Genomic DNA, 15,541 nt, shown 5'->3' on the forward strand with positions numbered 1-15,541 from the left:
CACATCTAAGGTCAAGTTACATCAAGAGTGAATTTGGCTCAATTTAATGAATCATGCTGACAAATGAAAAACAGCAGTATGATTCCAATGAAAGAGCAATGCTGCTTCAATTATTAATGAGGCTACAGGTAGAAAATTCAAAAGACAGTGACAAGATTAAACAGACATTAAAAAAAAATAACAGAAAAGACAAAGAATGGGTCAACAAAAACATGTCACCTATATCCATGATTATTTAGAAAACATCAATGTATTTCCATGTGCTTGTGTGGGCTGACATGCCAGATTTTCCCAGTTTAAAATAAAAAAGCCTGGATGGTTTACTAAAACAGGAGAAGGAGAGCTACTCAGTACGTCCATCATCCAGTCTGAAAGCCTTAATGCCCAGGAGGCCAGATGCCAGATGGGTACAAAATGCTGAGAACTGGCTCAGCCTTTCAGAGTCAGCAGTTTGCTCCATTCCTGGCTCAAAATAATATGCCTCTGCCTTGCTGTGATCAGACTGGCACGCAACAAACTTCCCCTCTTTTTCCCAACAGAACATTGGAAGGGGATGATAGAGCATAAAATTTGTCTGTTCAGCCACTGTACCCCCTCACTCCTGATACCAAGAATGAAACTGAGAATGAAAATAAGTGTATTTGCTATTCTAAAAAAAGAGCACTCCAATCCAAAGAAAAATACTGAAAATAAAACAACAACCCAAAACATCCCAAGGCATCTAATCCCTGATGTGAGTACTGTATCATTTCTACATAGCTTTTCTAACACCTTAAGCTGTTGACCTCAGTTATGTCTTCTAGACTCACCTAACTTACTACTGACAATTTTGAAAAGACATTTATGCTGCAAAAGAACCAAAACAGCAAGAATTTAGCCTGTTGCCAAAGAGGAAATAAGAAGCAGAATGAGCATCTCAGACCTATTATAACAATTCCTACAGAAAACAGTTTTGTGTCCCTCTTAAAAATTGTTCATCAGGAGTCCCACACATGCTTTGAGAGCTGTATTTTGAATGGTAAGTTGATAAATAAAGGTTAAGTAAGGATACATCTATGGTAGGTATGGCATAAAGCTTTTTGTTTTTCAGAACTTTTCTTTTAGATATTGAATTAATAGATAGACATAGGTAGAAATAGATAGAAATTCCTTAAAATTCTTCCTAAAGCTCCAAGACAATTAAAACTAGCCATATTATACAAAACAGGATGAACAGAATGAGTGCATAACTCCCTTTGGCAGAACAGCTGAAATGAAACCATGCACTGGTTCAACGGTCATATTCACACTAAAAAAAAAAAAAAAAAAAAAAAAAAACCACTGGGTTATGCATGCTCTCCTTATTTTGCAGCCCTTATGCAATTCTGAGAATGTGTTTACATAGAACTTTACATATCTTTATGACCATTGCTTAGTTGCATAACACAGCACTGTTGGAACATTTGCTAAAGCTTCATGAAGAAAAGGCAGATCATTTTATAGCTATCACACAAAAAAATGCTAGAGAAAGCTTTGATGCCTGCCTGGAATAACACAAAACCGTTCGTAAATAAAATCCTATTAGAAACATCAGATCCCGGGGATTACCCATAATTGCTTAGCAGATTTATTGAAATATAAGCCAGTACCAAGTTAAATCAAAACTCTATTTTAAAATGTCACCTACACTTAGATTTAAAGGCAGGAAATAACACAAAACCTGTCAGGAGAGCAAGAAAACGTCTTTTTCAACGTTGTTAACATTCTTTGGCAAGGGACACATAGACTTTTACCGTACTGAGCATCTCTGCCTTCATTCTCTCCTTACTAAATGCTCTCCCTTAAACAAGCTAAATCATAGGAATGAAGTTAAGAGCACATTCAAAGCACTACCCCTCTTTCCATTCCAACATCCAAGCTAATCTTTGATCCATGACCATTCACCTCTCTGTATTTTAGTATACTGACTTGCATGGAACTATTCCAAATACTTTTAAATACTTAAGGTAGAAAATGTCTTGTATGAAAACTGAAACATTAATTATAACCTTCCTTTTTGAAGCACAGGCATGCATTTCCATTTTCACTGATCTTGCCCAGGAATTGCATTCTTTCCACATAGCTGCAAATTGATACACCAGCACCCCAGACACCTCAGTTTTACCCTCCAAGATTTTACTTTCTTAATTTTCTAATTAGTTCATATGATTTTTTTTTTTTTTTTTTGCAATTATAGACCATATACATAAAGTACATACCCATTTGTTATACCAAGGAATTCCTTAGTCAAAATCAACATTCAGTATCTTTGGCTCCCTTACCTACCTTCTGACAGATTTCTCAGAAGGTCCAAATAGCTAATCTGACATTGGCCAACCCATGGATATGGGCCAAACACAGCAGTAAATTGTATAAAGCACATGGTACGAGATGCCACACCATTATTTATTTTTTGGTATGCAAATATGTGCATATACTTCAAAAGGAAAAACGACTGGAGAAAATAACCATCACCGGTATAGGCACTACCCATGTCCTTTTCATAGTTACTCAGTGTACATGTACAACAACTCGCAGAAACATAAAAGCCAACAACTTTAACATGCCACTTACATCAGCTATTTCTGCATTAAATAAATAAATAAATAAAAATAGATTGGGAGCCTGGTGGTTCCTAACACAATAACATTAGATTTTTACAACCAGTTTGTGTAAGAACTTTCTCATCGGAAAAATTCTGCTGTTGCTATCACTCATTCTCCCAGCCAGTTCATTGATTGCATTGGAGCTATTCCAAATGTTCTTTGTTACTCAAGGTAAACAAGGTGTCAGAGGCAGATTCATAGATAAAGGCTTAAGTAGAGATAGATAAGGAATCAAACAGTGTAGAAGATAAAAAGATAGTCTCGATTTTCTGAAAATAGAGCATCACATGCAGTGTCTTAATGGGAACTTTTGTACTGTATGAAAGCTTACACTTGAAGCAAAGACTGTCTGACTCTATTTTGAAGATTATTTCAAGTCAGATTGAGCATGGCCACTGATTCTAATGTTTAGCATTATAAAACAGATACTTGAGCTTTTTGCCATCCACTTGTTTCCAAATATTAGGGTTATAATTCTTTTGAAAGAGCACCTAAATTAATAATAAAAACTCAGTGTCTTGGATTTTGACATTATCTACCTGGACTTGTGCAAAGCATTTGATACTGCCTCACACAATATCCTTGTCTCTAAATTGGAGAGACACAGATTTGATGGACGGACCACTCAGTGGTTAAGGAATTGGCTGGATGGTCACACTCAAATTGTTGCAAACAATGACTCAATGTCCAGGTGGAGATCGGTAGTGGTGTTCCTCAGGGGTGAGCATTGGGACCACCGCTGTTTAGCATCTTTGTTGGTGACACCAACAGCAGAATCAAGTGCAGCCTCAGCAAGTTTTCCAATAACACCAAGCTGTGTGGTACAGTCGACAGACACACTGGAGGGAAGGGATACCATCCAGAGGGACCTGGACAGGCTTGAGAGGTGGGCCTGTGAAAACCTCACGAGGTTCAACAAGGCCAAGTGCAAGGTCCTGCACCTGGGCCAGTGGAATCCCAAGCACAAATACAGGCTGGGGAGAGAATAGATTAAGAGCAGCCCTGATGGGAAGGACCTGAGGGTGTTGGTGGATGAGAAGCTCAACAGGAGACAGCAATGTGAGCTTGCAGCCCAGAAAGCCAACCATATCCTGGGCTTCATTAAAAGAAGTGTTGCCAGCAGGTCGAGGGAGGTGGTTCTCCCCCTCTACTCTGCTCTCGTGAGATCCCACCTGGAGCCCTGCATTCACTTCTGGGGCCCTCAGCACAAGAAGGACATGGACCTATTAGAACGAGTCCAGACGAGGGTCACGAAGATGATCAGAGGGCTGGAGCACCTCTCCTGTAAAGACAGGCTGAGGGAGTTGGGGTTGTTTAGCCTGGCAAATAGAAAGCACCAGGGAGGCCTTATAGTGACCTTCCAATATTTAAAGGGGGCCTATGTGAAAGCTGTGGAGGGACTGTTAGGAAGTGTAGTAATAGGTCAAGGAATAATGGTTTTAAACCAAAAAAATGTACATTTATATTAGATATTCAGAAGAAATTCTGTACTATTAGAGTGGTAGGCACTGACACAGGTTGCCCAGAGAAGCTGTGGATGCCCCATCCCTGGAGGTGTTCAAGGCCAGGCTGGATGGGGCTTGGAGCAACCTTGTCTGTTGGGAGGTGTCCCTGCCCATGGCAGAGGGTTGGAATTAGATGATCTTTAAGGCCCCTTCCAACCCAAATCATTCTATGATTCTATTATTTTGATACATTACCAAAATTATCTATTTATAACTTACCTGGATTTAACTGTTACATTCATAAAGAATCAAATTTTCAACTGTGTTAAATATTAGTGTTTTTTAATACCTTCTGAGCAAACATACATATAGAACACGTACCTCAAAACTGACGGGTATATTGCGCTTCAAAGCAATTTCAAACACTACACTTATCTCAGACTTGTTTGCATCTTTATCTTCTTCTGTTTCTTTTCCCGTTTCTCCATTCTGAAAATGAAGAACATGTGATCGTTATACATTTTTTTAGAAGATAGAAAGGAATATAACATGCTCTTTTCCCCACTTCTCAGACACTTTTGAGTTCTCCTGTCACGCTGTAAATCAGTGTTTGTATACCCATCTCAGCACCCCACTACCAGCCACCTGCTGACCTGTCAATATATATACATATATGATGCAGTTATGCTTCACATTTAAGTAGCATGTACGCATTATTTTATAAACTAATGACAGATAACAAAATAACCTGTACAAATTAGCCATTAGTAAGGCACAGCTAATAATCATCTGAATACATGCTTCAAACATGAGTATTAAAGAACCTGTGACCTGCTTTATAGTCTCTCTGTGGGTACCCCTTCCAAGCAAGTCTTCTGCACTTGCTAAGAAGGGCTAAAGGCTGTATTTCGTTCAGAAGAAATTCAGTGAATCACCCCCACACTTTGACTGGGTCACCAGGTTACAGGTGTCCTCAGCAGGTCCAGCTGGTTAATGGCCCCTCTGTAGACTTCCCTCTGGGAGTTATGACCAGTATGAAAAGGTAGTGACAGAGAACAGCTTGCTCAACACAGAACTTTATTTATTTATCCATAGGAACACAACAAACAGAGAGGGTAAGAGAGAAAAAAAAAAACAAAAGGCATATGCAAACATTATCCTGCCTAAAATTCAGCTTTGCTTTGCACTTTAGGTCAGTCCTATTTTACTCAGATAACCACCAGCATGGGGACCAAACAGTTATCGCCTTCTGCAACTGCTGCCTTTTGGTGTTTGCCCCCAGGACACACTTTCCTTAGTTCCCAGAGGTTTAACTCTCAGCTACTTTCAAACTGCAAAGCTCTGAATGTTTCAAACTGGGATCTCTCAACAACCTTCTAGCCTTGGCTAGAATCCTAATTTTTTATTAGTGGAGGTAAACATCAAAGAAGTTTGGGCTGAACTAGGTGGATTCCTGCAGAGTTTCCATCTTACATAATAAAGTCTGATCTAAATCTTCAACCATCAGCACAGCTACAAAATCCAGATACTGAAGTTAAAAAACAACATCAAAAAGCATTAGGCTCTTCACAATAACAATAATATTTATCAATATTGTATCTACCATTTTTTAATTCTTAATGTCGATTTTATCTAACATAAAGCAGGACCAGAAATTGCAGCAGTAGTCAAGTATAACATGAAGATCTGGAGCACTGTTTGTCTGACTAAGTGGTTGCAAAATTTTGACTCTGAAAAAGCAATTTAGTTCCCTGCAATTGATCTGGAGCTAAATACAGGACTAAGCTGATAGAGTCTGTAGAACCTGCTGAAAATAAAGGGTACAGTGTAAAGCTGCAACAAGGGCAGTTAGAATGAAATTACGTAGGAACTCTAGCTCATTTCATATAATGGAATGTAAAGTACTATTGAAATCAGGAATGTAGGTCATTATAGGACAAGCAAAGCATTGATTCAGTGAAGGGCTTAGGTTTGCTGAGAATAATCAACTGAACTGAGTTAAAAGAACAATATTTAAAAGTCAAAATGTATTTTCAGATATACAGAATGTCAAACAAAAAGTGGAGTAACAACCTTAATGAAAACCTTGTTCAATATGATGTTAAGTTTGGCATATAAAGAATGCTGATAATCTGAAAGGCAGATAAAAAAGCCAAATAGATGAACAGCTGGTTAGAGAACAACTTTACACTGAGACACTATGGAAACCATCAGCTCTAGGAAAAAAAAATTACTTAAGCATAAACTGTAAATACATACAGGGGAGAGATACTTGATAGCTCTTGGTTAGATTTAGCAAATACAAGAACTATTACATAGAAAATGAAGCTAGATGGATTTAGCTTCATTTAGCTTCACACCATATAATTTATCTTTGAAAGAAGGAATAATTAGTCACTTGCATAATTTGCATAAAATAATATAGAGTTCCATGGTCTCGATATTGAGTGCACTTGGCCAGCAAGCCTTTAAGTCAAGAATTTTTAGGTTTTCCAGCTATGCTCTAGCTTAACCAGATATGTGGAGTATAATGTAGAAATTAGTGTTTAAAATTTCCCAATTAATACGAACACACTGGTCCAGAAAATCACTGAAAGTCCCTTCTGCCCTTAAAATTTCAGTCCTTGCATATTTTTCCACCAAACACAGCAGAGAGTTTAACTGCAAGTAGAAACTAGGGAGGAACACAGACTTTAAGGCTCAGGCCTTAGTACTGAGCAATGAAGTTTCAAGCCTTAGTCATCTTACTTTCCCAGATTCAGGAAGGCAAAATATGTTCAGGAGTGTCCCAAGTACTTTGAATTTAAATTTTATCCTCATTCCAGAACTGACACTTTAATTGTAAGGCCTTTCTTAGCCTCAAATCTATGAGGCAGCAAGGTACTTTGGCAGGCACACAATAGTTCTTTTATGAGAGCAGCTTCAGATTCACCTATAACCCTGTGCTGTTCGCTGCTTGTTTCTTCTTTCTGCTCACCTTCTGCTTTCCACACATTTGTGCAGGGAAGTATTAAGATGATAATATTCTTTTTCAATGGTTTAATACGGATAAGTTATTTTACCCTTAACTTTTTTTTTAAAAAAAAAAAAAAAAAAAACACAGGTGGAAGAAGAATATATAGAAGCATCATAAAGCAAATACAGTTCTGAAGGCCAAAGGTTAAAACCATGCACTTTTTGCACTATTTTCCCACAGATCCCATTCCAGTGAAGGTAACTGAAGGTAAATGGGATGCAGGGCCAGATCAGTCTCAGTAGGTCTGTCCTCAGCAAGGTTTTGGTTGACAGCAAGTTGAAGTGTCCAGTGACCAGTGTACCCTGGCAGCCCAAAGGGCCAACAGCACCCTGGGGTGCATCAAGCACAGCATTGCTAGCCAGTCGAGGGCAGGGATTGTCCCACTCTGCTCTTATCTGGTGTGGCCTCACCTTGAGCACTGTGTGCAGTTCTGGGTGCCACAGGTCATAAAACTATTAGAGAGTATCCAAAAGAGGACTACAAAGATGGTGAAGGGTCTAGAGAAGAAGACACATGAGGAGTGGCTGAGGTCCCTTGGTTTGCTCAGCCCAGAGCAGAGCAAGATGAGGGGAGGCCTCATGGCAGCCTGCAGCTCCCTCACGAGGGGAGCGGAGGGGCAGGCGCTGAGCTCTGCTCTCTGGGGACAGCGACAGGACCCGAGGGAACGGCATGGAGCTGGGACAGGGGAGGGTCAGGGTGGGTGTTAGGGAAAGGTTCTGCACCCAGAGGGTGGTCAGGCACTGGGACAGGCTTCCCAGGGCAGTAGTGGTCACAGCACCGAACCTGTCAGAGTTTGGAAGAAGCAACTGGACAATGCTCTCAGACACATGGTCTGATTTTTTGGTGGTCCTGTGTGGATTCGGTGGTCTTTGTAGGCCCCCTCCAACTCAGGATATTCTTTGATTCTCTCTCCCCACCCTCAGTGGAAGCACAGTAGAAGTGCCTGGGGCACACAGCTCTAACACATGCATGAGGTGTCACGAATCATGCATCCTCCCTGGCTGATCCCAACAGATCACTTCTGCTGAAGGAAGCAGGGCTCTACTAAGCTGAAGCAAGTCCCATAGCGAAGACATATCCCACCACTCTGCAATTCACATGACCAGCAACAGGGAGGTGCCCAAACCTTGGCACCATGAAGCCTTATTAAACTCTGCCTCAACCTGCCACTTCTCCAGACAGCAGCAACCAATTCTATACAATGCAGCTCTCCCGTGCAGCCTCCTCCAGTAAGCCATGACTCTGACCCATGAAGAGACAGATGATTTTTCATCATCACTACCCCACAGCCAGCTCCCTTTAGCCTCAGCACGACCAAGCCACATGGGTTTTCCTTGGGACTTCAGTTTCCTACACTCAGACTCCTGATATTGAGATCCTATGTTATCCCATCTGGTCTTCAGCTGCTGAACTCACACAGATCTTGCCAGTAATACACAACTGTCTTGTCTAACCCACAGTACTCTCTCCTGACAATTCCTCCCTAATTTTTCTCATAGCTAATAGTGGACTTGATTCAGTTTACATACATCATTTATTGTGGTAAAAAGAATAAAGTCACTTCATTACCTCATGAGAGAGACAACAATAGAGAATGCTACAAGAATTTAGGAAACTCAATATGCCATGACCACATCTTGTAAAAGCCAGCACATCCAAATAGACACTAATCTACATAGACACTAAATAGACCCGATTAGACAAGAATGTTAATTAAAGATTTTACTCCTTTTGCTAGGTAAATACCATACATACACAGGCTATGAAAACTGTATATAAATCAGGTATGCACCCATGTTATTTATATATATTATTTGCTTCCTTTAACAACTTACTATCCTATGCAGTTAGATAAGAATAGTCCACTTAATCTCATTAACTCATATCTTGAGTTCAAAGAATCTTCTTATAAAATACGTTAAACATAATTTTCAAAAACTAAGAATATGTTGAGCTGAAAATATGTTTCCATAATATGAGATTCCCACTCAGGACTGCACTTAAGATTGATCATCAACTGATACATTTATCTGGAAACTGGAAGAGAAAGGAAGGGAATGAACACTGAGAAAATAAACTGATTTGTCCTAAGACTTCACATATTATTTTTTTAACAAATTTTCTGTATTAAAAAAAAAAAAAAAAAAACACAAACAAACGATATGAAATAAGTGAATTTGAAGAGAATTTCCTGATCCAAAAAATGACACAGCAAAACAAAAGGGTGAGTCAAAGTCTCTTTGGATCTAAAGCAACAAATAGATCCAGGGTGAGACAGAAAGAACGTACATCTTTTTATGACAAAGAAAAATTCCATTCTTAAAAAGTAGCTTAGAACAACAATACAAGACACCGAAGATACTTTCAGTAATATTTTGTATTGTGCACAGGATTTTAATAGGCATCAACAGAAACAGTATAGAAAAGAAAAATAAAAAAAGATTGTTTCCTGTTTTGGCTTTCTGACTGGGCAATTTTATTGTTCACTTTTGAAAATAATTTTATTTTTATTTGTGCTTTTCATTTGCAAAGATTATTCTGTGACTAATTTTCTGCTAAAATATTTTTAAAATATGCCACTATTTTCATTTTAAGCAGCAATATACACCATTTACATATGCAGCAGTGAGAAAGCTAATTATTCAAAAAAGGACTAAATAGCTGAAAGACTAAAACCATCAGACAGCTGTGCAGTAGATGTCAGTGAGCTCTATCATGGTCTTAGGTACTCTGGAGACAAAGTCACTTAAGACCAAATTTATGGCACAACAGACATTTAAGATTAATAATTCATTCTTCATGAAGCCACTGTTTAAGTCAACATTTTCTGGACTTTTGGTATAAAATTTTTTTTTTTTTTTTCCTAATTTTTCCTTAATCTGTTGACAATCTCATCTTTAAAATACATACTTATTTTTACTATTTAAGTCTTGTTCTGTTAGATGTGCAGTTATAAAGAAATAACACTTACAATTTGTTCATATTGCTTCTCTGTTACTAAGGCTAATATGAAAAGAAGCACTAAAAACTAAACATTCAAAAACTGGTAAGTAGATTGTTGGACTTGGTACCTTAATGTGAAGATTGGGAACAGTACGCTTTCTGAAACACAAACCTGAGGTAATTTTTCTGGAATAGGCTCATTCTGGAGAGCTTGAAGGGCCTTCATTGCAGCATTATGTCTAGCAGCTTGACGAGTCTTTCCTTCACCAAAAAACTCACTGTTGCCAACAGTTAACTGGACATAGAATATTTTAGGCACTGGGCAGTGATACCTGTAAAGAAGTCATGAACATATTAATGGAATCCTATAGGTTAGAAAGCAGCAATGCAAGTCATGAATTTTAACCATCAACTGTATGCAATACAGAGCAGTAGTTAGGAGTACAACATTATCTTCCCTCACATAGTAATACCCAGCACTCAGGTACACGACCATTCATCAGCATGGCCACCCGTAATTCTGATGGCAGCACGTACATGCACACCAGCTCTTCACCCACATTTCCATGCCTCTGCAACAAGCTGTGCTTCAGGTCAGCAGCCCAGCTCTGTCCTGTTTCTGGTCTGAGTTTTGAGAGGATTAGCCCCAGAACTGAAAGTTCCTGTATAAGCCATGCCTGGGAGATAATTCCTGTTGCAGGAGAAAGTGCCACGGAGGAAGACAAAACATGAGGTCTCTCGCACAAAGGCTCTGAAACAAGCCTGTGTAGCTCAGCTCTTGGGAAGAACAGATGGAAAGCCAGATGTCAGAGGGTGAGGGACCTGGACAATGTACTTCTGGCCTCTGTATATTCAAGTATTGAAATTGTTGTAGAGGATAAGAAGGACTTCTCTTCCAAAAGCATAACAGAGGGTAGGGAGAAGCTCTCCTCCAGCACTGCGGTAGCCAAACATTTTGCAGTCACTGAAAGAAAAGCATCAATTGCCACCCCACCGTCTTCCCTTTTTTCCCCTTACAGAAAAATTTCCAAATATAATGGCAGGGTTTGTTGTTTTGAATATGTTTGACAGGAACTGAAAGAAAGATAAGGCAAAAAAAAATGAAGTTTTCCTTTGAACCAGCACAGCTATTATACCTCAATGGAAGCACTACCTTTATTCATATAATCAACTCTATTTTCAGTAATAAAAACAGCTAACCCAATCCACGCTCCCTACCCTGAAACATGTCTCTTGCTAGCAGAGAATGAAGAAGGAGGTATAATGCCATTCTTGGTTTGGGGAGGTCCTGTCACAGCACTGTGGCAACTACAAACATAACAGCTTGTCTACATAAGCAATATCTACAGGAAAGTATCCCCCATCACCACCACCCCTGACTCAGAAAAAGTAATTCAGCACAGATTTTTTTTGTAGTTACTGTTAAAATTATAATCGTAACAGAAAATCATGAATAAAGTCCTCAAATTGTACTCTAAATAGGTGAGGTAATTTGCTTCATGCTCTATGGTCTAGTCTGCCTGAGGCTCCTTTCTCAGTGTCTCTTCTAACACACTGGAGATTTCTTCCTTGGAAAAAATACACACATATCAGAAGTGTTTTCTCATTTATGAAACATAACTTTACAACAACGTAAAAAAGCCTGGAATTCTGAAAGCTTGGCCAAGAGCTAGGTCCATCGCAACAAAATTAGAATTGCTCAAAAGCACAGCAAAATACTACATTTTTCCTTCTTCCTCTTAAAGGATCCTTATTAAAACGTGCTCTCTTTGTTTTTGTCTTGACATAGGTGGTGATTTTTTGTACAAATACTTCCTGATTTTTCATTAATAACTGTAACTGATTTGTTTCAATTATAAAACAAAATACAATCTTGTTCAGTTAGCAGCACGCTTCAAATCCAATCAAGTGCGAATAAGCACTCTAGTCTCAGTGTCCCTGAACTTTGTGCCTAGTTCTAACAATACATTTATATGGAAAGAGCAAAGCCATAATACTGGCTCCAACAAGCCTCCAGCTATAGGGCCTTGGAGGGGTGAGCTAAGTTGCCTTTATGACATGCAAGAAGTGGGTACTTTCTTTGCTTTCCTGTTTACAGTTTAACACAGTTATGGGGAATTATTAAGGCTTGGAAATGCATTTTCCTATGTAATATTTTCATAAAATTATAGAATAACTTGGATTGGAAAGGATCCTGGAGGTTATTTGGTCCAGTACAGTGCCCAAAGCAGGGTCAAACTCCAAAGCTACGCTGTCTTTTCCAGGCATTGTCCAAGGTATTTTGGATATCTCCAAAGATGGAGATTCCAAAGGCAATTCAACACATTCTCTAGGCAATCTGCTCTAGTGTCTGACTGCTCTTTCTGGAATAACTTTTTTTTCCTCACACATAGCTATAATTTCCCTTGCTGAAACATGTATCCATTGGCTCTCAACTTCTTGTTGTGCATTGCTTTGTCTTCTTCACAACCATTCATCTTATAGGTGAAAACCACAGACAGCTCCCCACCCCCACTTAGCTTCCCCTTCTCCAACCTAAACAAACGTGGCCTTTTTAGCATCTTCTCATACATCATGAGGAAGTCATGACTGACGCACTCCAGAAACCTCCTGGATCACTAGTGCCCTGCTGTGCAGTACCTCCAGCAGATACCAGGGTGGTCAAAGTCTTCCCCATGAGGATCAGGGCCTGGGACCATGAAGTTTCTTCCAATTACGTGATAAACACCTCATCTACTTCTTCGTGACCATGCAGTCTGTAGGAGACAACCATCACAATATTGCCCACATTGGTCTGCCCTCCTGTCCTAACCCATGAACGATCAGGTGTCTCTTCATTCATCCACTGGCAGAGCTCCGTGCATTCCCACCACTCTCACATAAAGCACAACAAACTGCCCTTGCCATGTCGGCCTGTCCTTCCTAAAGAGCCTGTAAGCATCAGTTACAGCACTCCTGAAGCATGAGCTATCTCAACACATCTCTGTGGTTCCAGTGAGGTTGTAGCCCTGCAGCTGCACAGTCCTCCCTTTCATCCTGCTTGTTCCCTGTGCTAAGTGCATGAGTATATTTGCATTTAGGATGGGCACCCAACACTGCTGATTTCACAGACAAGGTGTAAGGCCTTCCTCCAACATGCTGTCCTGTAGGCTCTTCCTTATTTGTATGCATATGCTTGGGGTGGATCCCCTTCACCCCTGTTTTGCTGGTTTCAAGGTTTCTCTTGTCAGCATCATCTTTACTACTAACTTGGTTCCAACACCTCCTCACTTGACTGTAGGTCAATTCCACTCTCCACCGCTCCTGCTTTACAGCTCTCTTCACTAGATTGGCCAGCCTATCGATAAAGGTGCTTGCCCCACTTGGTGAGGTGTATCCTGTTTCTTCCAAGCATTGGCCCTCAAAGAGGGTGCCACAGTTGTAAAAAGACAATCTCTGTAGTCACGTAGCCATGACTGTTAGGTTCCATGTGTCCCCTGATGCCCACAATGAAGAAAGAGCAGCAGGTAATACACAAGAACAGACAACCCTTGGCAGTCTCTCCACAGTGTCTCAATCCAAGCCCTTGGCAAACAACAAAACTCCCTGCACAGGAAGTCAGGTTCACAAACAGGGGTCTGCGTCCCCTGTAACAGAAAGTTGTCCACTGCTGCTTCCTTGTGGCGATGCTGCAGGGCTCACGCTCAGCTGGACTGGACACTTTGAGAGACCCCAGGCTCTTGCTGCCATGGCCCTGACCCTGGAGATGCAGAGCTGCTGGTGGAACAGGAGCCTTCCTCCAGATGCTAAAAGTTACGGGCTTCCAGCCTTCACCATCCAGGACTCTCAACCTCCCTGCCCAATAAGCACCAACTCTCCCTGCTCCTCCTTTGGTACAATTGGGGTTTCAGGCTTTTGTACCTGCAGTGTCATAGAGAAGATCAATCCCTTACTCATTAGTGATGTTAGCACAGTTTGCTGACCTCTTCCTGCCATCTCCTTTACGTGGTAATACAGATCCTGTGCCAAACCACAGCTCCTGTAGAAAAAAAACAAACGCTGTCTCCTCTTACCCCAGCTTCAGCACTCCCTGCAGCTGGAGGTTTGGAGAGCTGCATCTTCCCTCTGGAGCAAGATCTGACTCAAGGCCTCTGATATACCGGGGACAGCTTCACCAGATGGTTTTCAGAATTGTGCCAGGTGGTGTGTCACCACCACTGCTGAACACACAAACCTTGTCTTCAGCAGAGTGGCTGTCCCCATCCTGTGTGAATTACAGTGCAAGCTGCTGCATCAGCTGGCTGCTTCAGAGAGCAGTGCTCTGAGAGGTGGGAGTGCTCCAAGTGCTGGGGCTGCTAGAGCTTGCTAGGCACAGCAGCATCCTTTAGTTATTCTCTCCCTGCAGCAACAGACACCCTCTCTTTTTTTATAGAAAAAAAAATATGTATGATAGTGCTATTAGCAGCTACCTATATTTGAGGAAATTCCAAATCCAGCAGAAGTTCTTGCTTCTCATTCAGCTAGAAGACTTACCTTTCTCTCCACTACAAGCAATGGAGGAAAGCCTATGAACCTTAATCCATTTTACACATTCAGGTCCCGCAACAGGCCCTTTCTCTTTCCCTCACCCCTCCCCAGCTTTTCTTTTAAAGAGTGTTTAGGGAGCTATTTATGTGATAATATGGAAAAATGATATTCAGCCTGTGGCTCTAGAGCCTCATGCAGCTCTTTGGCATTGGCAGAATGATTAGATTTTTACATGGTTTCGATTAAACTTTTCTTGTTCTGCATGGCTTCAAGCAGAATTAAGAGCACTGATAACATCAGCATTGCCAGGGACGTGCAAAGGATCACCTGAAATCCTTAGAAAATGGCCTAAATCGGTGAGGGCGTTGGCCTCCCTACACCATGGAAAGTATCAAATAGAAACAAAACATCCTCAGCTTTTCTGTGTGAGGACAGCGTCTGCATTAACAAAAGCCTTAAAAGTAATCATAATATTATGGCCTGAAAGTAGAGTGCAGTGATTAAACTGAGTTTTAATACAGGATGGACTCTGCACCCTACAGAGGCACACTCATTAGAGGAACAACACCTTGCAAAGTTAAGATGTCATATCTGCCACTGATCGCTAACAAACCTTCCCAATACACATTTGAGTTGCCAAAAGGCCTGAAAACCAATCTTGGACACTCAGATAGAATTTGTTGATCATTATACAACAACAGAGCAGCATAGTATTTTCTGTCATAAGCACCTGACTTTTTAGCCCTCTGTAGATATGTTCAGCCACTGAGCCAGAGCAGTCAGGATTTCTAACAGCAACACTTCACATACAGACTCGCAAGGCTTCTGAAAGTTTTTGAACTACCTAAATTTAAAGAATACGCATCTCCCTGCATTCTACATTGCAGCTGCAAAGGTTAGGGTTTTTCTTTGGAGAAAATCCCTGTGTACAAAAGATTCCCACATGATACTGACACAATCAACAGAGCAAAAACTGTCGTGCACATCCAAACGACAAAAGACTACAA

General features: G+C 40.6%; 1 protein-coding gene across 6 annotated transcripts in view; it reads right to left on the reverse strand.

Annotated features, from left to right (window-relative positions):
• STAU2 (staufen double-stranded RNA binding protein 2) overlaps nucleotides 1-15,541 on the reverse strand; it is a 125,905-nt gene that overhangs the window by 66,118 nt on the left and 44,246 nt on the right. For all 6 annotated transcript variants that reach the window (XM_035316530.1, XM_035316527.1, XM_035316528.1 and 3 more), the window contains exons 6-7: nucleotides 10,201-10,360; nucleotides 4,451-4,558 (exon numbers count right to left, since the gene is read on the reverse strand). In XM_035316530.1, coding sequence (XP_035172421.1) covers nucleotides 4,451-4,558; nucleotides 10,201-10,360 — 268 coding nt within the window. The remainder of the gene's footprint in view (nucleotides 1-4,450; nucleotides 4,559-10,200; nucleotides 10,361-15,541) is intronic.

This window comes from Oxyura jamaicensis, chromosome 2 (genome assembly GCF_011077185.1).
Source record: "Oxyura jamaicensis isolate SHBP4307 breed ruddy duck chromosome 2, BPBGC_Ojam_1.0, whole genome shotgun sequence".
Taxonomy (NCBI): domain Eukaryota; kingdom Metazoa; phylum Chordata; class Aves; order Anseriformes; family Anatidae; genus Oxyura; species Oxyura jamaicensis.